We start from the raw sequence: 22,733 nt of genomic DNA, 5'->3' as shown, positions 1-22,733 counted from the left end.
AATGACTTAGTCTCTCTCAAGATGAGAAAGTCCTCAAGTGAGGGAAGGAGGAAGCAGACAGAGGACCCAGCAGGCTTGGAGCAGGGGAAACAAGCTGGCCAAGGGTGGGGACTGTGGAAGTGCTTTAAGGGAGGGTCAAGAGGGAAAAGGGCAAGGGACTGAGGGAAGATCTTTAGGAGAGCCCCAGAAATGCGAGTCAGGAGAGAAGGGTGCTGAGCCTGAGAAGTTCCCTGGTTTTCCCTGGGAGGCAGGACCCACTGGGGAGACAAACATTTCGACTTTCCTAATAAAAACGAAGGGAAAAAATCAACAAGTGTGAGTCATAAAGAAAGGCTGGGGTGAGGGTCCAGAGCAACGGTTCTCAAGGTGTGGTCTGGGGACCCCTGGGAGGTCCCTGAGGCCCTTTCAGGGCTGTCCACAAGGTCAAAACTATTTTCACAATAATACTAAGATGTTATTTGCCTTTTTAATTTTCATTATCTCCAAAGCATAAAGTGGAGTTTTCCAGAGGCTGTGTGACATGTGATTACATCATCTTTCTGCCATCATTGTTAATGGGATATGTGCTTGTGTTACAAATGTTTTTTCAGTTTTAATTTCTAATATGGTAAATTGATATAAACCACATAAACAAAAGCTCAATAATGTTTATTTATTTATTTTTTAAGTAGGCTTTTTTGGTGAGGAAGATTGGCCTGAGCTAACATCTGTTGCCAATATTCCTCTTTTTTTTTTCTCCCCAAAGCCCCAGTACATAGTTGTATATCCCAGTTGTAGGTCATTCTAGTTCTTCTATGTCTGATGTCGCCTTGGCATGGCCTGATGAGTGGTGTGTAAGTCCGTGCCCAGGAGCCAAACCTGGGAACCTCCGGCTACAGAAGCGAAACGTGCAAACTTAACCACTTGGCCACCAGCCGGCCTCCTAGCTCAATAATTTTTGAGTGTAAAAGGGTCTTGAAACCAAAATGTTTGAGAATCTCTTATCTAGAGACCTGGGTGGGGTGGATAAAGCAGTGTGCTGTAAAAGAGCTGGCCTGAAAGAAGGTGCTGGCACCGGAGCATGTGTAGGGTCCCTTCTCCAGTGACCACTGGTCTTGTCTTACCCTCTAAGCATAACCGGTGTCTGGGTCAGTCACGTGGGGGTGGGAGGGTCAAATAGGGTTCCTCATCTGCAATCCCCCCGGCCCCCCCTCATTACTACCTGTATTTGTAGGGCCTCAGACTTCTTCCTAACTTCTCTTTTTCCCTGGACCTTCAGACTGCAGAGTGAACTTACTGACCCTCCAGGCCCAAGAAGGTAGTTCTTGGAAGCAGAGCTAGGGTGTGGGAGGTCTGTCTGAGGGATGACAGAAAAGGAAGGGACTCCTTTCCCCCACCACGCTTTCTCCCCTTTCTCATAAAGAAAGGTCAGAGAGACTAAAATAGCTGCCCCTTCCCCGGCATCTGGTCACCATGGCAACACAAATCCAAAGGCACAGGGCACTCCCCTCTCAGTTAGGCACTACCGCTCTGCACTAGCAGCATCTGCCGGCGTGCCCTCCGTTTCTCTGGGCTCATACAAGCCCCTCCCTGGGTTTCTAACTAGGCTTTGGTTGGGGCATCCTGTTAAGTCTCCTACAGGCTCCCCCAGTCTCTGCCTCCAATGACTCCGAGAGGGTGTCATGTGCCAGAAAGGCCAGCAGAGGGAGCAGACAGGCTTGAGGAGCGGAAAGAGAGCGAGCAGCGCAGAGGTGCGGAGGTGGCCGCAGTCTCCAGAACTTCGAGAAGGAGAACGGAGGTTCTCGGGGAACAGGACAACAGTGCTTCAGTCCCAGGGTTCCTCAGTAACCTAGTGAACACATACCCTGCACCCAGAGCCTCAGCCACCTGCTCCTCTCTTTTATGCTCCATAGACCCCTCATCTTCTGCGCAGGGCCCCCAACCCCAACTCTTTCCCAACCCTGCTTCCACCAGACCCCAACTCTGTCCCAACCCCTTCATGTTCCATCCAAGGGGTGAAACCGGCAGATAAACTACGGGGTGGCGGAATGCTCAGTTAGCACCAACCAAAGTCGATGACCCTACCTCCAACATTATCTTTCTCGGATGACGTTTTAATGCTCCCCCCCACTCCACCCCCCCATTCTCCGGCCCCATTTATTTCTCAATCTTTTTTCTGGCTCTGGTTCAAGGGCTTTTCCGTACGTAGCCGATCCAAGAATCCATGCCGGGATTTACTGCCCACCACCAGCAGCGTGTTCAGCGGGGGGGGGGGGGGGGGGCGTAGGCAGTATAGGGTCCCTCCAGGGAGGGGGAGGATCCTGGGGGTCCTGGGGGTGCAATGAGCCCGGCACCCCCTCTCTCGCTTCCAGCTCCCCCGCCTCGTCTTCCAGAACGGCGAGAGGGAGGGAAATAGGAGGGAGGTGAGGGGCGAGCGGGAAGAGCGGCGGCGCGCCAGCAGCTTGAGCGAGAAAAAGTTTTTGCAAAAAGGAAAAAAAAAGTTTGCGCTTCTCGCGGGTGGTCCCGGCTCGCGGCCCGGCGGGCTGGGCCGGCGGGAGGGCTGGGGGCCAGGTTAGGGGGGTGGGGGTGGCACTGAGGCTGCGCTGCCGTGGTCTGTCCGCCCCCCCTCCCCACCGCACACCCCCAGCCCAGACTCCAGCCCTGGACCGCGCATCCCGAGCCCTGCGCCCAGACGAAGGTGAGAAGGGGGGCAGGCGGGGGACCACCTGGGAGCGGTGGGGGAGGGGGCCTGAGGGGATGCTCTGCCTGTGAGAGACGCTGCCCAGCCAAGAGGGAGACCAGGGCACAGAGGCAAACGGGGGTGGGAGAGCCTGGGGTGAGATGTTAGAAAGTTTGGAGAATTTTTTCATTTGTATCTCCCTTTCTCTGTATCTTTTTCTTCTGACAGTCTGTGTGTCTGTCTCAGGCAACCGTGGATCTCTTTGTCTGTCTCTGCCTCTCCCATACATTAGAAACATCTCACTTTCAGGAGGTTGGGATGAAGAGGCTGGAGGGACGGCTAGCTGGAGGTCTGCGTGGTAGAGGGAACTCCAGGTGTGTCTCTAAGCGCCGGGCAGGAAGACGTCAGTGTTTCTGAAAGGAGGGGACAGCTAACGAGAGAGCCCTAGGTGGGGTGGTGATGGCTGTGTGAGAGGCGACAAAACCACCGGGGGTGGGGGTGGGGGCTGGGCTTGAACCCCTGACCTGTCTTGTGACAGATGTGCTTGCGGGTGCCTGTGTTGTGGGGGAAAGGAGTGCCTTCTGGACTAGAAGAGGCGCTGGAGGCGCCAGTGTCTAGTTTAGGCCCTAGAAAGACTCCTCGAGGAATCTGGACTCCTGAGTCCCAAGGGCTGTGGGCAGGGTGCTAAGGAGGAGTTGAGGAGACCTTGTCTTGACCCTCTGACCTCAGGACCACCAGGGCAGCTGGGGCCAGCCATAGGGAGACCCCTACTGGGACAGGGCGGGACCACGGGCCGCTGCCTGCCTGTGCATCCCCGTTGGCCCCCCTCCCAAACGGGAGCTGGGGACCGAGGCCCCTCCTCTGGCTCAGACCACCCTGCCTGCCCTTACTCCCCGCTCTGAAGCCTCTTTCAGGCCCCGTGACCCCGAAACAATCCGCCCTGGGCAGCTAGCTTTGGGGACAGGATTAGGGAAAGGGGATCCCATAGAGACTAGAGACTGAAGGTTTCAGGGGGCTGAAGAATTGGGGTCTTCATAGGATTGGTCTTTATGATCCAGTAGAGGGAGAAGGCGGGGCGATTTCCCCTGGGGAATTGTAAGGGCCGGAATTAGGGTGGTTTTCCCTAGGGGGGCGGGGTCCAGAGCCCCCCCTCATTATCTCCCCGGTATCCCCTGCCAGGCGGCACAGACCCCGCCCTTGACGTCACTAAGGGGTTCCCGGGGGTCCGGAGGGGTTAACCCTTGGGAAGCCATCCGGGATACCCGGGAACCTGAGGTGTCCTGGCACCTCCTCCTCCCCATACACACCTTATTTTATTTACCCAGTCACTTTCTCTCCCTATAGTTTCTGCATTCTTCTTTCTTTTCCACCCCGCCACGGGGACCCCTAGTCTCCAACAGTGCCCCCCCACCACCACCTAGGCGCCACTGCCAGCTTTTTGGATGCACTGAGGGGAGGAGGGGAGAATGTGTCCCGCCTCTTACCGCCGCGCACCCCCCCCCCCCCGCCTCCCCGCCCCGACTCCACTGCGGCTCGCTCGACTGGGCTCCCGGGGCGGGCGGGGGAAGCGGAGCTGTCTGCAGCCAGAGCCTGCGGCGGCGACTTGGGTGGGCCGAGGAGGCACGGGGGCGGGGAAGGCGGGACCGGGAGAAGGGGGCGGGGCCGACTCCTGGGAGTTGGGGAGCGGGGGTGCGAGGAGGACTCTGGAAAATAGGGATACAGAAGATGATTCAGGACTCCAGGAGGGGAACCCTGGAGCTCCCTGCCCCTTCCTCGCTCTCATCCACACCCCAGGAAACATAACTGAAGCTGGAAAAGTTGGCGAAATTTTTTTCCACTAGTGTGAAGGGGAGACGTGGGTGGGCAGTGGCACGCGTGGGCAAAGAGGGATGTCACCCCATTTCCATCCCGGCTCCTCTGCCGCTGAGCTGTGGGGAAGGAAGATGACTGAGTGGGCATGTTTGGGGGAGTCTCTTTAGTGTTTGGGGGGTCATTTGCGAGCCCTCGCCTCCTTCCCCTGGGTGAGTCATAGAGGAAGGAGGCGGGAGAAGTGTCCCCCCATCCAGCTGCCAGCCAGCTGTGCCCCCCCCCAACCTAGTGCCAGGGTCGAGTTGGGAGGTCTTGGATGCGGGACCCGGATCTCCGCTGGGAAAGGAGGAGTTAGGAAGGGCACAGCCCAGGCTGTGGGGCTCGGGCTGGATCATGGGGTCCGGGTTCCGCTCCCCATCTTACCCCGCCCTCACCCTAAATCCCAGCATCCCGGGATCACCCACCGCGCCGGCCGGCCCGCTCCCGGTCGTTCTCCACCCTACCCCGCCCCACCCCACCCTCAGTCCCGGGAAACCGGAAAACCTGGGGTGGACTAAAAACTGGAGTTTTAGGAGAAAAGCGGGCAGTGGCAGCCTCTCCTTTACTACTCCTCTCTAATGGATGATGGCTTTGTTTTTTTCATTCTCCCAAAACCTTCCTTCATGGTGCTTTTCCTTTTCCCCAAAAACAGACCAAAAGAGTTTAGATGGGAGCCCAGATTCAAACCACGCCAGAATAACATCAGATTCCATCCTTTTACCCTACAGACCCGCGAGGCACCCCTCAGAAACCTTATCCCCTTCTACACAGTTTTGTGCCTTCGGGAGAAAAGGGCAGTCTATCCGTGCTCTCTCCTGGCCCTACCAGCCTCTCAGTCTCGGCTGTGGCGAGGGCGCCCTCTGCTGGACATTAGGCTGTAGAAGGGCTGTCCCCGGGGCAGCAACAAATGAAAACAGAAAAGGAGCTGGAGCAGAGCGGCCAGCCCAGGACTTGAAGTCAGACGTTCCTCATGACTTCCCCCATCCCACTCCTCAAAGCTGGCCCGTGCTCAGAGCAAGAAGAAATAGAGGGCCCATGGTATAAAGTCACTTGAAGCTCATATAGGCACAATTAGTCCACCTCCCTGTCAGACCCAGACCACCCAGGCGAAGCTCCCACCCAGTTCCCACAAAGATTGCCAAGACTGTCTCTGCCTCTTTGGGACTTCTCTCCTCACCCTCTCCTTAGCTGAGTGATGCTCATTTCAACTCGATTTCCCACAGTTGAGGTCTTGGAGGGGCTGGGGGCACATGGAAGCTCTGCCCCGGGTTCTGTGCCTGAGGTAGTTATCTGACCTTCCCTGTTTCCCTCCCACCTTTATGACTTGCAGATCTCCCTTCCCCTCCTGCAGTGTCCCCACACTCTCCTTTGAGACACCATGTTCAACTCGATGACCCCACCACCAGTCAGTAGCTATGGCGAACCCTGCTGTCTCCGGCCCCTCCCCAGTCAGGGGGCCCCCAGCATGGGGACAGAAGGTCAGTGCATACGCTAATCCCTGGGCCTTGAGGACTGGCAGATCTCTCATCCCAGGGATCCCTCTTCCATCTCCCACCCTTTATGCCAGCTTCCCATCACAGGAAGGTTTGAGGGCCCATGTCACATGGTCTTGGAATATGGGATCATGCCATGCCTGGGGTTTCAAGGTGAGGCCTTGTGTGTCCTCCATTCCCATTCCCCATTCCAGCTGTCTCTTTTCTAGGACTGTCTGGTCTGCCCTTCTGCCACCAGGCCAACCTCATGTCCGGCCCCCACAGTTATGGGCCAGCCAGAGAGACCAACAGCTGCACTGAGGGTGAGGCCTCAGGCAACATCTCTTCCTTTTCTGCCCCTCTGAGACTTGTCCTGAGGGAGGAAGTGGGAGGGCAGGGGATCTAACTTGGAACAGGAAATGCTTGGATATGGGAGCAAGGGGTCACAGCATGATCAGGAGGTCACAGATGGTGTCAACAGGGCAAAGCAGAGTTGTGTCACGTTTTTGCTGAGAGTCAGGACCTACGGGGTCGGGTGCACAAAGAGACACGCCCCTTTACCATTCCCATCTCCTGTTTCCTGCCCCAGCCCCACTTTTTCCTCCTCCCCGGAGTGCAGTCAAGTTGACCAAGAAGCGGGCACTCTCCATCTCACCCCTCTCGGACGCCAGCCTGGACCTGCAGACAGTTATCCGCACCTCGCCCAGCTCCCTTGTGGCCTTTATCAACTCACGCTGTGCATCTCCGGGAGGCTCCTATGGTCACCTCTCCATCAGCACCATGAGGTGCAGATAGCCCCAGGCTAAGAGGCCCCAAAAGACCTTACCAAACCCCATTAAAAGCCTCAAGCCGTCCAAACCCCCTGACCCTATTTGAATCCTTATCATTTTCAAAGGCATTGAAGCCCTCCTCAGTACTTCCCTGGGACTGGGCTCAACCGCTTCCCCTACCAAGTTTTCCAGAACCCTCCACATAGCCCAAGAACTCCTGAGACTTTGAGATGATAGTCCTAAATAACTGCCTCCCCTCCTCCTCCTCAGCCCATCTCTTGGATTCCCAGCCCAGATGAATCACCAAAAGGGGACCTCGCCTTCCTTTGCGGTCCAGCCCTGTGGTCCCCATGACCCCACCCACAGTGGGATGATGCCGCATCCTCAGTCCCGGGGACCCCTCCCAACTTGCCAGGTGAGAGTCCTCATATTGCCGCCTGATTTCCCTCAGCTCAGGGTGGGTGGGTGGGTGGTAGACTCTAGGGGGACTATGAAGGCAGGACAGGGGATAAGAATGTTTTCAGTAGCAGAAAAATAAAGGGGAATGGGTGCTGAGGTTCACTCTTGGGGGTTGAATCAGACTCTTCCAAATGAGATCCCACCTTTTGCCCATCCTGTTCACCAGTGCAGTCTTTGGAGGAAGTTTCTTCCAAACCCAGGGGTTCCAGCTGCTTGGGTGGGGGCGCTCAGGGCAGGAAGACCCGGCTGGGCTCCCTCTTCCTTCTGCCCACTTCTCCCTTCATCACCCTCGCCTCTTCCCTTGGGGAAGCTGAAGTCTGAGCTGGACATGCTGGTTAGCAAATGCCCCGAGGAGCCCTTGGAAGGTGATATGTCCAGCCCCAACTCCACTGGCACACAGGTAAGGGAGGAGGGGGACTTTGCCTCTGGAACCTGAGCACAAGGAAAGCTGCCACCCAAGTGACCTAGAACTGCCTCTCCTGCCTCAGGATCCCCTGCTGGGGCTGCTGGATGGGCGGGAGGATCTGGAGCGAGAAGAGAAGCCCGAGCCTGAGTCTGTGTATGAGACTGACTGCCGCTGGGATGGCTGCAGCCAGGAGTTTGACTCCCAGGAGCAGCTAGTGCACGTGAGCCCGGGGGTAACAGGAATGCTGGCTGGAGCCTGCAGGATATTCTCGGGGGGACGTTGTGGAGTCAGGCTGAGGGCAGGACGTCAGAGGATACTGAGGTTGAGGTTGAGTGCCTGGTGGGTAGGCAGAAACCCAGGAGCTGTGGCTTTGTTTTAGAAACTTGCAAGAACTGGGGGTGTGGGCTATGATGTTCTTCCTGCCCCTTCTTTCGCCATGAGACGGAGTCATGGAGGAATATGGGGGGTAGGGAGGTCAAGGGAAGCTCTATTCTGGGTCTCGGGGGCATCGGAGAGCCTCTGCCTCTTCTCCCTCAGCACATCAACAGCGAGCACATCCACGGGGAGCGGAAGGAGTTCGTGTGCCATTGGGGGGGCTGCTCCAGGGAGCTGAGGCCCTTCAAAGCCCAGTACATGCTGGTGGTCCACATGCGCAGACACACGGGCGAGAAGCCACACAAGTGCACGGTGAGGCACCCACTGCGCAAGCTCAGCGTCCTTCCTTCCACTGGGGCTCCCCACCAAGGCAGGGCCCCATTATAACTGTCATGGACCCTAGGCAGTTGTGCCTCAGCGGGCCCCTTCCTCCATAAACAATTACTAACAAATTGTATTTCATGACCATGTTAGTATAAAGATGAACATACTGGTATATATTACAACACTTTCTTGGACACAAAAGTTAACTTTTTCCCCTGATTTTAAAAGAAATTAAAATATTTTCATGTGCCCCAGGCACTGTGCCTCCTACTCTGCCTAATGGAAAAGCCCTGCATCAAGGACAGAAGACACTCTCAGATCGGCCCCATCCTAAGATAGTCGAAGGTCCCCAGGCAGGGGTCTAGTGCCTCCAGCCACTTCTGTTCCCCCAGCTCTTGCCTGCCCTTGTCCCTGAATGTTGGGACTTCTCCTGAAGCCCCAGTGCTTCACCAGTGCTGCCACCTTATCTTATATTCTCTGATGATGTCCCTTTTGAGATTTAGGATTCCTCTAATCTCCATGTCCTTCTGTCTAAGAGCTGTCCTTTGACCCCCATATCCCCCAGTTTGAGGGGTGCCGGAAGTCATACTCACGCCTCGAAAATCTGAAGACGCACCTGCGGTCCCACACGGGTGAGAAGCCGTACATGTGTGAGCATGAGGGCTGCAGCAAGGCCTTCAGCAATGCCAGTGACCGGGCCAAGCACCAGAACCGGACCCACTCCAATGAGGTGAATGCCCCACCCGAGAGACCCTCCCCACTTGAGAAGCCACCCACTGGGGAGATTCCCCGTAAATCCCTTAGCCCAGCACCCACTCCACAGAGGTGAGTTCCCCCTTCACATATAATTCACCCCAAGAAGGCCTCTCTGAAACCAAGAATTTCCACTTCCACCCACCCCTCCCCCTGCCTCTAACCAGCCAAAGGACCTAAAATAGACCCATTCAAACTAGAGGGACCCCTGGTCCCCTCAGCCCTTGAATTTATGAGGCCTCACAGACCTGGGCTCAGCCCTCATCTTCCCAGGCCTGGGCCATCAGTTTCCTAATCAACCTTAACCTTCTCATCTTTTACTCCAAGGGCCCCAGTCTCCTGACTTCCTCGGTTACTGTGTGTTCCCCCCGTGCCCCTCACCCTCACACCATGCCACCACTTTTCCTGTTCCTTCTGCATTCTTCCACTTTGACCCCTGTGCCCACCGTCTTCACCCTTCACTCAACAGAAGCCGTACGTGTGTAAGCTCCCCGGCTGTACTAAACGCTACACAGATCCCAGCTCGCTCCGAAAACACGTCAAGACGGTCCATGGTCCTGATGCCCATGTGACCAAGCGGCACCGAGGCGACGGCCCCCTACCCCGGGTACCATCCCTTTCCACAGTGGAGCCCAAGAGGGAGCGGGATGGAGGCCCCATCAGGGAGGAGAGCAGACTGGCCGTGCCGGAGGGGGCCATGGTGAGAGAGCCCGGGCCAGCCCTGCCTCCATGTCCCTGTCTGCCTGCTGCCATCTTTCTGGTCCCCACCCAACCTGTCCATCCCTCCGATGGAAATCACTCTTCTGTGGCCAGCCTTCCAGTCTCTTGTCCCAGTCTTGCTCCTTGGGCTACCCAAAATCTAGGGATTTTAGTGCAATTATTTAATTGGTTCAGCAAAAACATCTGTCCTTCAGTTTGCCCCTGTCCCTCTCCTGCTCAGCCCTCCCTCACGTATAAGCCTCCGCTCAGCCCCAGCAGTCACTGGGACACAAGCTTTAGCCCCTCACCAAGTTCAGGGAGCTGTGGGGAAGGGGGCCACCCTCAGCTTTCATCTTCCCCACAGAAGCCACAGCCGAGCCCTGGGGCCCAGTCATCCTGCAGCAGTGACCACTCCCCAGCAGGCAGCGCAGCCAATACGGACAGTGGTGTGGAAATGACTGGAAATGCAGGGGGCAGCACCGAGGACCTGTCTAGCTTGGACGAGGGGCCTTGCATTGCTGGCACTGGTCTGTCCACTCTTCGCCGCCTTGAGAACCTCAGGCTGGACCAGCTACATCAACTCCGGCCAGGAGGGCCCCGGGGCCTCAAACTGCCCAGCTTGACCCATACGGGTGAGACCTGGGTGTGGCGGGTGGTTGCTGGGCTGAGATGTGGACCTTTCCTGAGGTTGGACAGAGGACTTCACCCTTCAGGGCTGCCATATAGCATTTTTGTACAATTAGAAAAAGGTGCCCGTTCCTTAAGACACTTTGCTTCCATCTATCAGAAAAGTGTTGTGATATACAAAGTCTATCATGTGAATGCTGTCCCCTAGGATCATGCAGTGTACATGTACAGTATACAGTATACAACCTGTACAACTGTTCACAGTGGCCCTGAATCCCTGGTGACACAGAAGCAGGAAGGGCATGGGAGAAGAAAGAGACAGAACTGACTGGTTAGAGTTAAGGAGCCTGTCCCTGGGAGTCCAGGACAAGGCTGTCCCATGGGAGAGACAGAAAGAGACTCAGGAGGCTCCCTGAGCACTTTGCCTTTTCTGCCCATCACTTGCAGGCACCCCTGTGTCCCGCCGTCTGGGCCCTCCAGCTTCTCTTGACCGCCGCAGCAGCAGCTCCAGCAGTGTCAGCTCGGCCTATACTGTCAGCCGCCGCTCCTCCCTGGCCTCCCCTTTCCCGCCTGGCTCCCCACCAGAGAATGGGGCATCCTCGCTGCCTGGCCTCACGCCTGCCCAGCACTACCTGCTCCGGGCAAGATATGCTTCAGCCAGGGGAGGTGGTACCCCACCCACTGCAGCACCCAGCCTGGATCGGATGGGGGGTCTTCCTGCACCTCCCTGGAGAAGCCGAGCTGAGTATCCAGGTTACAACCCCAACGTAGGAGTCACCCGGAGGGCCAGTGACCCAGCCCGGGCTGCTGACCGCCCTGCCCCGGCCAGAGTCCAGCGGTTCAAGAGCTTGGGTTGTGTCCACACACCCCCTACCATGACAGGGGGAGGACCGAACTTTGATCCCCAACTCTCGACCTCTGTCTACTCACCACAGCCCCCCAGCATCACTGAGAATATTGCCATGGATACCAGAGGGCTACGGGAGGAGCCAGAGATTGGGACCTCCATGATGGGCAGTGGTCTGAATCCCTATATGGACTTCCCATCTACTGATACTCTGGGATATGGGGGACCTGAGGGGGCAGCAGCTGAGCCTTATGGAGCTAGGGGTCCAGGCTCTCTTCCTCTTGGACCTGGTCCACCCACCAACTATGGCCCCAATCCCTGTCCCCAGCAGGTCTCCTATCCTGACCCCACTCCAGAAACATGGGGTGAGTTCCCTTCCCACACTGGGCTGTACCCAGGCCCCAAGCCTTCAGTTGGAGCCTACAGCCAATGTCCTCGTCTTGAACATTATGGACAAGTGCAAGTCAAGCCAGAACAGGGGTGTCCAGTGGGTTCTGACTCCACAGGACTGGCACCCTGCCTCAATGCCCATCCCAATGAGGGGCCTCCACGACCACAGCCTCTGTTCTCCCACTACCCCCAGCCTCCCCCTCCCCAATATCCCCAGGCAGGCCCCTATCCCCAACCACCACCTGATTACCTTCCTTCAGAATCCAGGCCTGGCCTGGATTTTGATTCCCCCACTCATTCCACAGGACAGCTCAAGGCTCAGCTCGTGTGTGATTATGTCCAGTCTCAACAGGAGCTGCTGTGGGAGGGTGGGGGGAGAGGCGATCCCCCAGTCCAGGAACCTCTCTACCAGAGTCCCAAGTTTCTGGGGGGTTCTCAGGTTAGCCCGAACCCTGCCAAGGCCCCAGTGGCCACCTACGGACCTGGCTTTGCACCTAACTTGCCCCATCATAAGTCAGGCTCCTATCCCACCCCTTCACCATGTCATGAAAATTTTGCAGTGGGGGCAAACAAGTCTTCCCATCGGGCAGCAGCACCACCCCGACTTCTGCCCCCACTGCCACCTTGCTATGGGCCCCTCAAGGCAGGGGGAAGCAACCCCAGCTGTGGCCATCCAGAGGTGGGCAGGTTGGGAGGGGGTCCTGCCTTATACCCTCCTCCTGAAGGACAAGTGTGTAACCCTCTGGACTCTCTTGATCTTGACAACACTCAGCTGGACTTTGTGGCTATTCTGGATGAGGCCCAGGGGCTGAGTCCTCCCCCTGCCCATGATCAGGGGGACAGCTCTGAACACACCCCACCTCCGTCTGGGCCCCCCAACATGGCTGTGGGTAACATGAGTGTGTTACTGGGGTCCCTGCCTGGGGAGACACAATTCCTCAACTCTAGTGCCTAAAGAGCAGGGAATCCCACCCATCACAGATCCACACTTCCTAAGGGGTTTCCATCCCCACAGAGAAGCCAGGAGGAGGAGCCATAAGCCCCAGGATGCCCCAGGGATGGGAGGTATGGGCTGGGGGTTGTATACAGTCTGTATATGCATGGGGGAGGAATTTGATAATGGTACTTTCCTGATAATAAAGAAACTGCATCAGAAAGAGCCTTGCTAGTTCTATGTTACTCTCTTGGGGGAGGGTGATGACAGGGAACAAGAAGAGAAGCAGGAGTTAATCCACTCACCCTTCTCTTCAGAGAAGCTCCTTCACCGCATCCCAACCCCTGAAATCAGACTCACAAAGATGGAGATGGTCATGCGGGAGACAAGGATTTAAAGAGATGTCCTTAAACAGAACACGCCACCACTGCCACACTCCAAAGGGTACCCAACAGAGAAGATAATCGGAAACACGTTTTCTCTTCTTCCTGCCCCAGTCAGGGGAAGAGGCTGGCGAAGTCGGTGAGCATCAGCTGGACTAACTGCCCAGGGTAGAGAGCATGGGCCGCTGGGTCCGATGTCTCCTGCTCTGGCCGAAACAGTGTTGGTCCAAACACAATTCCAAGGTTGTGGGGGGTCATGAGGTTCTTATCTGAGTGTGCTATCACCCTGTGGGCAAAGGCCGAGAGAAGGGGCTAAAGGCAGCAGCTTTGCTGCTCCATATAAATCTAATCCTTCCAAGGTTTGAGCAGGGAAGAGCTCCCTCTGGGATCCCTCCACGTGGTGGCCGAAGGAAACCAGGGAGAGAGCCTCAAGGGGAATGGAGATGGGACCAGTGGGGGAACCTTCGAGATACCACTTGAACATAAATCTAGGATACACCCGCCTCTTCACAGCTTCAGAGATTGCCCCCAGAGTCCTCTCTGCTCACAATTTGGGAGGCTTTAATTCAGACGGCTATCCTTCCTCAGAAGTCACTGCCTAGGCCCGGCCCAGCCAGGTAAGCCATCGCCACTGTCCCAGTAGCAGACAGAGAGGTAAAGGGAAGGGAGACATTAGATTTCCCTTACTTGTCTCAGCATCCCTGGGCTTGTCTTGGGCCCCACTTGATGCTGACCGATGGAAAGGCTTTGACCCTGGTAATAGGTCCCCTGCACAGAGGCTGCCTGTTTCCTCAAGCTGTCCACTAAACTCAAGTGTTTCCCTTCCTTCCCCATCTGAAGAGTCTCTGCTGCATGCCCCCCGTACCCTCTCCCTGCTTGAACAAAGATGTGCAGTCTTCCTGACCTGCACAAATGCTCCAGAAGGTACCGCAGAGTGTCGTGGTTGGGCTTCGGCATTGAGCCTATTAATTCTCGTATTTGAGAGAGGCACTGCTCTGATTCGGAGAGCGCTAGAGAGAAAGAGTAATGGGCAGGGCACAGGGGTGAGATTAGGGAAGATGCGGGGGCAGAGTGGATAAGTTCACTCCTCTTTCCCATGCCCCTGGAAGACACTATTAATCTATCACAGCTTTCTCTTTCACCGAGCACAGCTGCAGCCTCAGAATTCTTTTCAGTTCAGCCCTCTAAACGTTGACAAGAACACAACTGAAGTTGGCACGTGAGTTGAAAGTTATTTTCCACCTCTGTGCTCAGGATGGGACAGAAGAGGGTAAGGGAACCTCTACTCTACTCTATTCTCTACCACTCATGCCTCCCCCACCCCATATTAAGGGTATCCCCAAAGCTCCCATCCCTTACCAAGGGCAGCACGAAACTTGGGCAGCAGCAGTGGGGGCACCAGAGGCTGGGGGAGCTCCCTGAGAAAAAGCTTCAGGGCTCCAGTGACCACGTGAATGTCATCCCACTCAGCACTGTCCAAATCTAATCGGCCTTCTGGAAGGAGAAGGAGGTACAGAGGGGTTCAGGGCTCAGGAAGGGCCAGAGAGAGCCAGAGACTGAGAGATCAGGAGTTTCGGAGAAGATCCAGGTAAGGCAGACTACAGGAATGCCTTTGGGGTCCACAGTGGGACAAGATACAGTGGGAATGGGGACAACCCTCCCAGGAGCAGGACATGGGGGTACCCACGGGGAGTAGGGAAAATGTGGGGAACTTTTAAGGATCTGAGGGGCCTTCCATGTAAGTACCTTGTCCTGGCTGTTCTGGGAACACATACCTCCCATCGGAGGTGATCGCCCGCTCTGCAACATGTGTGAGAGGAGATCAAGAGGTAAGACATGCAGTTCCAGCCGGAAGACCTCCCTGTTCTGCCAGCCCCCCCACTCAGAACCGCCTGTGGATCTGAGGCATGACATTCTTAGTACCTCCACTTGCCCACAAGCCTTCTCACCTCTGTCGACCAGGAAGCGAAGTTTCTGGACCACTGCCAAGTTCCCGCTGACCCGGTAAATGCCATCGACATCTAGCCCTAGGAGATGAGGCAGAGTGCAGATAAGGAGTCCTACTCTGAAGCGTGTGGTGAGGGCTGGTGAGGGATCCGAGGGTAGAGAGACAGAGGGCAGAAGGGTGAGGGAGGTGGGGAATTCTAGGCCTTGGCCTGTTGGAAAGGGACATTCTGGGACCTCTGGGAAAATGACCTCTCTTATCCACAGCAGCAATGCAGAGCCGCACAAAGCTGGGCACGGTGTCCCCTTCCCGCTGGCACAGTGATTCCAACTGACATCCGAACACCTGGTCTGGGGAGGCACAGAGTGAGGTGGAAAGCCAGGGCCACTATCACCCGTGGAAGCTCTTCTCAGCACTGGCCTTCAACCCAAAGTTGGCCCGGCTCTACTGGCTGCCTGTTCCAGGCCTGGGCAAGGAGCTACACACCCTCCCCCCACCAATCAGCAGTAGTGGGAAAAACAGTGTCTCAGAAGACCGCTGATCTAGTTTGGGAAGCTGTACTCCGAGCCTCGCTAAAGCTTTCTCATCCATGAAATGGACTGCTGCCCACGTAAAAGTGCTTGCAAAAAGACTAAGGCCGGCACGAAGGGCGCCAGCGGGCCCCGCCCACCTCACCTCGGAGCAGACCCCGCTCCTGCAGGCTCTGCAAGGGCGGTCTCTTCGCGATCAGCCGCTTTAACTTATTCCGCACGCGGTTCTGCTCGGCTCCTTCCGGACCCCGACCTATCGGAGGCAGGCGGGGTCAGAGCGTGAGAGCAGCGGCCGCGGAGGCGCCCGGAGCCGCTCCCGAGGCCCCGCCCCAGCCCCGCCCCTAACCGGAGCTCCGGCGGCCGCCCAGCCGCAGCAGAGGCTTGGACGCCGGCTCCGACTCCTCTTCCTCGTCCTCCCCGGCACTCAGCTCCCCCAGCTCCGCCGGTCCCGAGCCTGACAGTCGCAGCTCCAGGGGATTCTCCCGATCCTGGACCCGGACGGGCGAGGTGGGCCGAGGCGGAGGATGGAAGAGAGAGGAGAGAAATCTGCACCTCCTGCTCGACTCCGAAGACCCTAACCGGCTATAGGGTCGCACGTCCCAGCCCCACCCCAGAGCTCTACACCGAGATCACCCTGTCCCCCACAGCCCCCTGAATCCTACTGCTCCTCCGCCACTCCCTCCCCGCGCCCTGGCCCGGGCCTCTCCGCAGTCTCCGTCCCGCCCTCCCACGCGGTCTCACCAGGCGCTCGATGACAGCGCGCAGCGCGCGGTGCCAGGCCCGCAGCTCGGTCTCCTGGTCTGACTGCAGCAGGAACTCGTGGCCAGGGACCGTGCGGATCTGAGGGGCCGGCGGGGAAAGGACTGGGTCAGTGGGGAGGAGCATAAAAAGCAAGGGGGCCGAGCGGGAGGCCCGTGCGGGAATTGGGGGGCGCACCCCCGGGTAGGGTGGGGCTTTGAGGATGCGCTGGGGGGCACTCACGTGCAGGACGTTGCGGCGGCTGGACAGGTGGCGACCGTGGGCCAGGGCCGCCCCGCGCAGGTCCACGCTGCTTTCGGGTCGGCTACCCATTGGTGCCTGGCAATTAGGGGAGAAACTGAGGCCTCGGCTCTGTTTCCCTCACCGCCTCCCTCTCACCCGGTGGACTGCGAGGAGACGCAGGCTGTCTCCTTCCTAACTCCTTACTTTCCTCCACACCGCCCTCCCCACCTCCGCCCCCACAGTCGGCCTGAGGCGGATAGAAGTTGTGCTCGCGCCCCCCTCCTGCACACCCCCCTTCTCCTCTCCCTCACACTCACCCAGAGCGGGGAGGGCGCGGGCGGTGGTGGCTCTCGGTAAAACATCAGGCTGTTACCCGCTAACACCACCCATGATGGGCCCCAGTTCTTCCTGCAGAGCGGAGGGGGCAGCGGTAGTAATGCAAAGGTCATTGAGAATCGCACGGGGAGTGCGCTCTCCCCACCCTCCGCTCTGCCCTAGGGAATCCGGCAGCCCAGGCCCCTGCAGTACTCTGGGCTCTCCTCACCTAAGCTTGCGCCCTCCCTGGGCGATCTTGGTCATGTTGAGCAGGCCCGACTTTTCCACCTCCTGTGAAATGGAGGGAGGAGGATCAATTAGTCACCCAGCGCCCCTCACAGCTGCCACTGCTTTCCCCAGGGGGTCTCCCAGGAGTAAGGTCCTTTAAAGTTTGGGGGGGCGGCGGTGCTGAGTAAGAGAGGACACCCAGAGAACACTCAGAAAGAGGAAGACGTTTCTGAAGGAGCAGGAATTGGGGGGTGGGGCAGAGAGAATCTTGGCGTTCACGAGGAAATAGGAGACTTACATGGGGGTCCTCCAGGACCTGCGGCAGAGGTCGAGGGGGCTGCAAGGCTGAAGGCTGGTCTGAAGGGTCGAGCTGGGAGGTGCGCCGGCGCAGGCAGAGTGAACCCTGGGGGAGGGGATTGGAGAAACAGGTGGAGGGCCCTTCAACTTCGGAATCCCTGGCTGTAGGGGGAAGAGGGGTGCGGACGTGGGTGAGAGGCAGGGGGTGGGGTGGGTAATGAAGACGAATGTCTTGTATATGAGAGAAAGTCCTAAAAAGATGGCTTTTCCTGTATGTGACCTGGAGGTGGGAGAGATCTCACCTGGGGGTCAGGCAGTTCTGGGGTCCCTGTGTCAGAACCTGAGCCCTTTGCCTGAGGTTGCAGGACTCCGTTGTCCCTATGCAGGGCCTGTGTCCCGTCCATGGAGCCAGGGTTCTGGGGGGGAGGGAAGGAAAGCTCATCCAGATGCCACCTCAACCCACTCTCAACACCCTTCTCACAATTTTCTGATTCTTCTGATCTTCAGAGAGAAACACACTACTTTGGGGTTCAGTAAGGGAAAGGAGGAGACTGAGGGGACAAAGGGACAAGCCGAAGGGAAGGTCTCACCGTCTCTTGGGTGCGAGTGCGGCGTGGGGGCTTCCAGGACTTGCAGCCAGTCAGCGAATTGATGTAGAAGCAGCGTCCGGAGCTGGGGTCCAGGTGCTGCTCCCACGCGTCCAGCCTCTGCAGGGGTGGGCATTCAGGGACTGGGGGCGGGGACCGGGGACAGCGGCGAAGGTCCACCAGGTTACAGTATACAGGGGGCTCTGACATGAGGGGCTGGGGTCTTGCCTGCCAGGAATGGGGGAAGAAAAAGGTAAGTATTCTGCCTGTTTCTCTTCCCAGTCTTCTCTCCACCTAACCACCTCCTTCTCTCTCCCCCATTTTCTCACCACCAGCTCCCCGATGGGGTGACCCAGGTACTGGGGGAGAAACCCCAGTCCCCAGCTGGTTTTTTTTATGACTCCCTCCCTCAGTCTTCTTTGCTTTTCTCCTCACTTCCTGTTGCCAACTTCCCTCCTCCCCCACCCCACCCCCACCCCAGGGCCACAGGAAAGGGGAACAGGCTTTCCTGTGTGTGTGTGGGGTTGGGGGGAGGTGGTTGAGGGGAGCGCCCCACTCTCACATCCTCCAGAGGGAAAAGAGACAGAGAGGGGTCAGAGATCCTGCTAGGGGAGGATGAGACAGGAGGGGCCATTTTTCATCTACTAGTAAGTAAGAGAGGGGAGGGGCTGAGTCTTCAGGAAGAGCAAAGGAGTTACATCTCTAAGGGGGACTTGCTGGTGACCTGACCTGGCAAGACAAGACACAGGAAAAACCCTGCCCTGGGCCAGGAGTCAGGAGGAAGAGAGAGAAAAGCATCACTGGATTGGCTTTCTTTCAGTCTCTCTATCATCTGCCAGGTTCCACTTACCCTCAGGATCTTTGCTACTTGCTGTCCCTCAGCTAGAATTCCTTCTCATCCGTAACTGCTTCATGGCTGTCTCTTCCTCCCCCTTAGTCAGCTTCAACTAAATATCTTTTCCTCAGAGCTGCCTTCCCAGACCTCAGTCACTCCACCACCATTAAGCTTCTTGGTAGCACTTACAGTACAAAGGCTTATCTTCCTTATTTGTTTATGTGTTTCTCACCCCCTGGGAATCCCTTGAGGGTGGAGATTCTGTCTGTCCTGTTCACCATTGTGCCTAGAACAGGGCCCAGAAGTAAATATCTGTAGGCTCCCCCGTGCTCAGAAGAGCTGTGACTCACCATGTCGGCACTGGACTCCATCAGCAAGTCTTCCTGAGAGAGGGATCTGCCACTTGGTCCTTCCTGGAAGGGCTGCCGGAGGGTGGGTCTCAAATTGGTAACACTGACACTTCTACACATTTTGGGGGGAAGAGGAGGAGGCTGCTCGGACGTAGCCTGGGCTCTGCCTGGGGCTTCCCGAGACAGGTGCAGCTTTTCCAGGGAGCCAGGAAACAACTTTGGTCCTGGAAACAGAGAAATGGGAAGGGTAGGGAGGGGGCAGGTGATCAGAGGCGTGATCTTGGCTGGGTCCCCCATCCTGGGGGCTCCCAGGGAAGACAAGAGCAGGGAAGTCTGTGGAAAATTACATGAGACCTGGAGGGCTTGAGACTAGGAGGAGAGGCATTTGGGGACATGTTGGTGGGGCTGAGGAACAGGCTGATCAGAGAGAAAGAAAAGAAGGGGGTCAGCAGAAGCTTGAGCTGGGGGGTGGGGAGGATCCTTCCAATAATTCCTAGCAGCTGGGGAGGGAGGAAGGTGATGGGGGAGGGCTTACTCACCAGGAGTCCAGAGGGTCTGGCTGGGAGTGATGGTGGTTGGGCTCTGGGAAGAGATAGATTCTTCTGTCACATAAGCAGCTGGGACGAAGATGGGTCGAGAGGTAGAGGGTGCTCCTAGGCGCCTTGCCAACCACCAGTCTGAGTTGGTCTTTCGAAGCAGTAGGAACCTGTCCCCTTCAACCAGAGACACTTGCCGGCCATCTGCCCCAGTGTAAGTGAAGGCATAGAGGGCACAGAGCTGGGATCCCTGAGAAGGGCTTCGGGGCCCCAGTCCTAGGCTGCCCCAGGTACTTGGCCACCACCGGCCTGACAGCATTGTGTTCAGTATTGTCACCTGTGGGAAAAAGGGGTGTTGGAGATCCAGAAAAACACAGAACTGCCTGCTTCCAGGCAGACAGACATTGTTCGAAGAGCTGAGTCGGGGGAAGGTAAGGACAGTAACCCTCCGGTGAGAGGAGAGGGTGAAGCAGAGGGCCTGGATGGGGGTCAGTGGTAGGTTTTAGGGTCTGAGAACTCTGGGTGATGTGACTGGTGAGGAAGTATATAAGTAAGGTGAGAGAGGATGTGGTCAGCAAGGCTGGGAGGCCAGCAAGGCAGGAAATCAGAGGAGAGGGCCTAGCTCGGTGATTTTCCTCCAAGTACCTTCTGGGGCCCATCAGAAGATCCAGGTGCAGGAGGAGCTGGTCCTGGGTGGTGGTGGGACTTTTGAGCTGAACACAAGAAGATGAGGAGAAAGAATCAGGTCTCAGACAGAACACAGGCAAAGAAACAGACATTAATGACAAAGATAAAAAAGTTTGTGACTCTTCATTAAATTTGTGCAAACACCAATGTTTCCATTACCGATCACCTCAGACCTAAAGCTGCGTGCTTCCTGTGCAGACTCAGAGAGACATCAAGACAGAGAAACAGAGAGCCAGAGAAATAATAAGACCAAATTGGAGATAAAGAGAAAGTAGTTAGGAGAAATACAGAGGAGTTTAGAGTTAGAGGAAGAGGTGAAAATACAGTACTGCCATCCTCTCAAGCCAGGATGTGTTTTTGAGAGCTGAAGCCTTAATATATTCTCTGTACATAAGCCTCTTGGGCGGAGCCCCACTTTAGTGCGTGGGTTCATTCATTCATGCTCTTAGCATGGATTGGCTGAGCACCTCCTGTGTGAAAGGAACAGCTTAGGCACCGGAGATAAGAAAGGGGAAGGAGACAGACACAGCCCTTGCCCTTGGGAGCTTAAGGACAGATCTGAACACAATAATGACACAATAAATTTGTTAATTATAATTGAATCAGGGGCTACTGACAAGTAGTACAGGATGCTATGACAACATATGGCGGGAGATGGGGACTGATGTCAGCTTCTTGCTGGTGGAAGGTGGAAACTGACTTCCCCTGTCAATTGCCAGAACTTTAAAACCCACACTTGTGCTACCTCCTTACCTGACCACTCCTCTTTTCCCCCAGTTTCTCCACTGCATAATGGGGGGTTTTCTGTATGGCTTTGGAGGGGTGGGGTAGGGAGTTCCGCTCCTCTTTGGTGACATCAGAGAGCCAGCTCTCCTCCCCTGACATGTGACCTGAGGGCTGAGTTATCAGTTCTGGGATTCTGCCTCACTGATCTTCTTCCTTAGTTTGCCCCACTTTGAACATGTGGAGAATCCTATCCCTCAACTCTTCCTTCCCGCTTCTGAAATAGTAGCCAACTTCATCCATTCATTCATTCATCTAGTGTTTGTTAAATGCTCAAATCTCACCCTCTTCCGCCTGCTCTGCCATGTGTCCTGCATTTTATCCTGTCTTTATTGACTCCTTCCCATTAGCTTTTAAACATGTCCAAGTCTCTCCCATCTTTAGACAAACCTCCCTTTACTGCACTCTCCAGTTACCACCCCATCTCTCTCTCTTCCTTTCTACAGTCAAACTTCTTGAAAGAGTTGCCTACACATGGAGGTCTCCATTTTCTCTCCCCTCATTCCCTCACCTCTGCAAGGTCACTCCTCACTAGGGTCACCCCTGACTTTGCACAGACACTTTGCAGTCCTTATGTGCTTGACATCTCTGTAGCAGGCAACACAGTTGACATTTCTCTCCTACAAACACTGTTGGCATCCCTCTTAGCTTTTTAGCGATTCCTTCTCTGCTGCATAAGAAAGGACTTTGCTTGTTCCTTAAACCCCAGAGGTCTGTCTGGGATCCTGTGCCTTTTGCACTCTCCACACTCTGGTGGTCTTAGTCTTCCCCCAGCTCAAATGACCTCCATATGATGCTGAGTACCATATCACCAGTCCAGGTCTTCCTCTGGAGCTCCAGTCTAATCCACTGTCCACTGAAGAACTCCACTTGGGTATTTCACAGGTGCCACAAACACAGTATGTTCTAAACTGAATTTGTCAGCTTCCCCCACAAATCTGTTTCTCTTCCAGTACCATTATTCAGTTAAATTTAAATTTAATAAATATGTAGTGAATGCTTATACCATAAGTGCCAGGCAGGAACTGTGTGCTAGGCATTGTCAATTAAGATGACAAACATGGCTGCTGACCTCTCACAACAACTAAAATACAGTGTGACAATCACTATGACAAGGGAAATGCTATCATCTGTTGGGGCACAGAGTGGATGTACCCAATTGCCCATGCCAGAAACCTGTCAGCCAACCTTAATTTCTCTTGTTTCCTCACCATTCACATTTAATTGGTTACTAAATCTTTCTATCACTTCCTTTAATCTCTACAACCACCACTCTTTTTAACCCAGATGATATAACCTAACTAGTCTTCTTGCATATCGCTCTGCTCCCTTCCCAGTGCATTCCTGGCACAGCAGCCAGAGTGACCTTTCTAAAACACAAAAATGCCCTACCACTCTCCTGACTTAACCTTTCAAAGGCTTCTCATCGTCCTCAGAATGAAGTTCAGATTTTACAAGTTGGTTTACAGAGACTTTTTCCTTTTACCCTAGCCTTTTCACACTCCCCACCACAAACTCCATACTCCAGCCACACACTCATTCTTCACATTCCGAATGTGCACCTAGGTCTCTGGTTCTTTGTATATGCTGTTTCCTCCGCCTGAAACACTTCCTCTCTCCACTCCCACCAGTCGTTACCTGGCTAACTCTTACTCATCATTCAGATCTCAGTGGAAAGGTCGCTTGCAGAAGAAGACCATTTGTAACTCCTTA

General features: G+C 55.8%; 2 protein-coding genes across 14 annotated transcripts; one reads left to right on the top strand and one right to left on the bottom strand.

The window, feature by feature from the left end:
- The first annotated feature begins 2,336 nt into the window (after positions 1 to 2,336).
- Positions 2,337 to 12,764, top strand: GLI1 (GLI family zinc finger 1). Of its 10 annotated transcripts, none has more exons than XM_046660295.1 (13): positions 2,337 to 2,677; positions 2,969 to 3,033; positions 5,838 to 5,985; positions 6,210 to 6,302; positions 6,569 to 6,764; positions 7,020 to 7,164; positions 7,519 to 7,608; positions 7,697 to 7,834; positions 8,152 to 8,301; positions 8,879 to 9,043; positions 9,536 to 9,766; positions 10,130 to 10,397; positions 10,840 to 12,764. In XM_046660295.1, the coding sequence occupies exons 3-13, from the start codon at positions 5,886 to 5,888 to the stop codon at positions 12,582 to 12,584; spliced, it is 3,321 nt and encodes a 1,106-aa protein (XP_046516251.1). In that variant the 5' UTR covers positions 2,337 to 2,677; positions 2,969 to 3,033; positions 5,838 to 5,885; the 3' UTR covers positions 12,585 to 12,764. The 10 variants fall into 10 exon arrangements, with proteins under 10 accessions (XP_046516251.1, XP_046516260.1, XP_046516234.1 ...); XM_046660304.1 differs by having other exon boundaries at positions 2,952 to 3,033; XM_046660278.1 differs by having other exon boundaries at positions 2,906 to 3,033.
- Positions 12,765 to 12,922: 158 nt separating this feature from the next.
- On the bottom strand, positions 12,923 to 20,014 carry ARHGAP9 (Rho GTPase activating protein 9). 4 transcript variants are annotated; one of them, XM_046660375.1, is made up of 17 exons: positions 19,554 to 20,011; positions 19,015 to 19,238; positions 17,833 to 18,057; positions 17,545 to 17,658; positions 17,244 to 17,348; positions 16,947 to 17,008; positions 16,720 to 16,810; positions 16,403 to 16,498; positions 16,163 to 16,261; positions 15,768 to 15,909; positions 15,567 to 15,674; positions 15,143 to 15,241; positions 14,896 to 14,973; positions 14,693 to 14,746; positions 14,306 to 14,440; positions 13,851 to 13,956; positions 12,926 to 13,232 (listed from the first exon to the last, which is right to left on the bottom strand). In XM_046660375.1, exons 1-17 carry the CDS (start codon positions 19,867 to 19,869, stop codon positions 13,061 to 13,063), a joined length of 2,226 nt encoding a protein of 741 aa, XP_046516331.1. In that variant the 5' UTR covers positions 19,870 to 20,011; the 3' UTR covers positions 12,926 to 13,060. The 4 variants fall into 4 exon arrangements, 3 of the variants coding, with proteins under 3 accessions (XP_046516340.1, XP_046516331.1, XP_046516352.1); XM_046660384.1 differs by lacking the exon at positions 15,143 to 15,241 and having other exon boundaries at positions 12,923 to 13,232; positions 19,554 to 20,014; XM_046660396.1 differs by lacking the exons at positions 19,015 to 19,238; positions 19,554 to 20,011 and adding an exon at positions 18,159 to 18,218 and having other exon boundaries at positions 12,936 to 13,232.
- Between the last annotated feature and the right edge of the window lie 2,719 nt (positions 20,015 to 22,733).

This window comes from Equus quagga, chromosome 1 (assembly GCF_021613505.1).
Source record: "Equus quagga isolate Etosha38 chromosome 1, UCLA_HA_Equagga_1.0, whole genome shotgun sequence".
In the NCBI taxonomy this organism is placed as follows: Eukaryota; Metazoa; Chordata; class Mammalia; order Perissodactyla; family Equidae; genus Equus; species Equus quagga.
The sequence above is the reverse complement of the archived record's forward strand: the minus strand, read 5'-3'. Positions and strand labels throughout refer to the sequence as shown.

What these genes read in the sequence shown, in the direction of transcription:
- ARHGAP9 (XM_046660375.1), bottom strand. Translation starts at nt 19,869, where the DNA reads ATGCTGTCAGGCCGGTGGTGGCCAAGTACCTGGGGCAGCCTAGGACTG. An exon ending in TCGCTTCCTGGTCGACAGAG is followed by an intron (nt 14,747 to 14,895) that starts GTGAGAAGGCTT and finishes CACATGTTGCAG; the next exon opens with AGCGGGCGATCACCTCCGAT. An exon ending in CTTCTGGAGCATTTGTGCAG is followed by an intron (nt 13,233 to 13,850) that starts GTCAGGAAGACT and finishes CTTTGCCCACAG; the next exon opens with GGTGATAGCACACTCAGATA.
- GLI1 (XM_046660314.1), top strand. Translation starts at nt 5,886, where the DNA reads ATGTTCAACTCGATGACCCCACCACCAGTCAGTAGCTATGGCGAACCC. An exon ending in AGAAGCCACACAAGTGCACG is followed by an intron (nt 8,302 to 8,878) that starts GTGAGGCACCCA and finishes CATATCCCCCAG; the next exon opens with TTTGAGGGGTGCCGGAAGTC. An exon ending in ACCGGACCCACTCCAATGAG is followed by an intron (nt 9,044 to 9,535) that starts GTGAATGCCCCA and finishes TTCACTCAACAG; the next exon opens with AAGCCGTACGTGTGTAAGCT.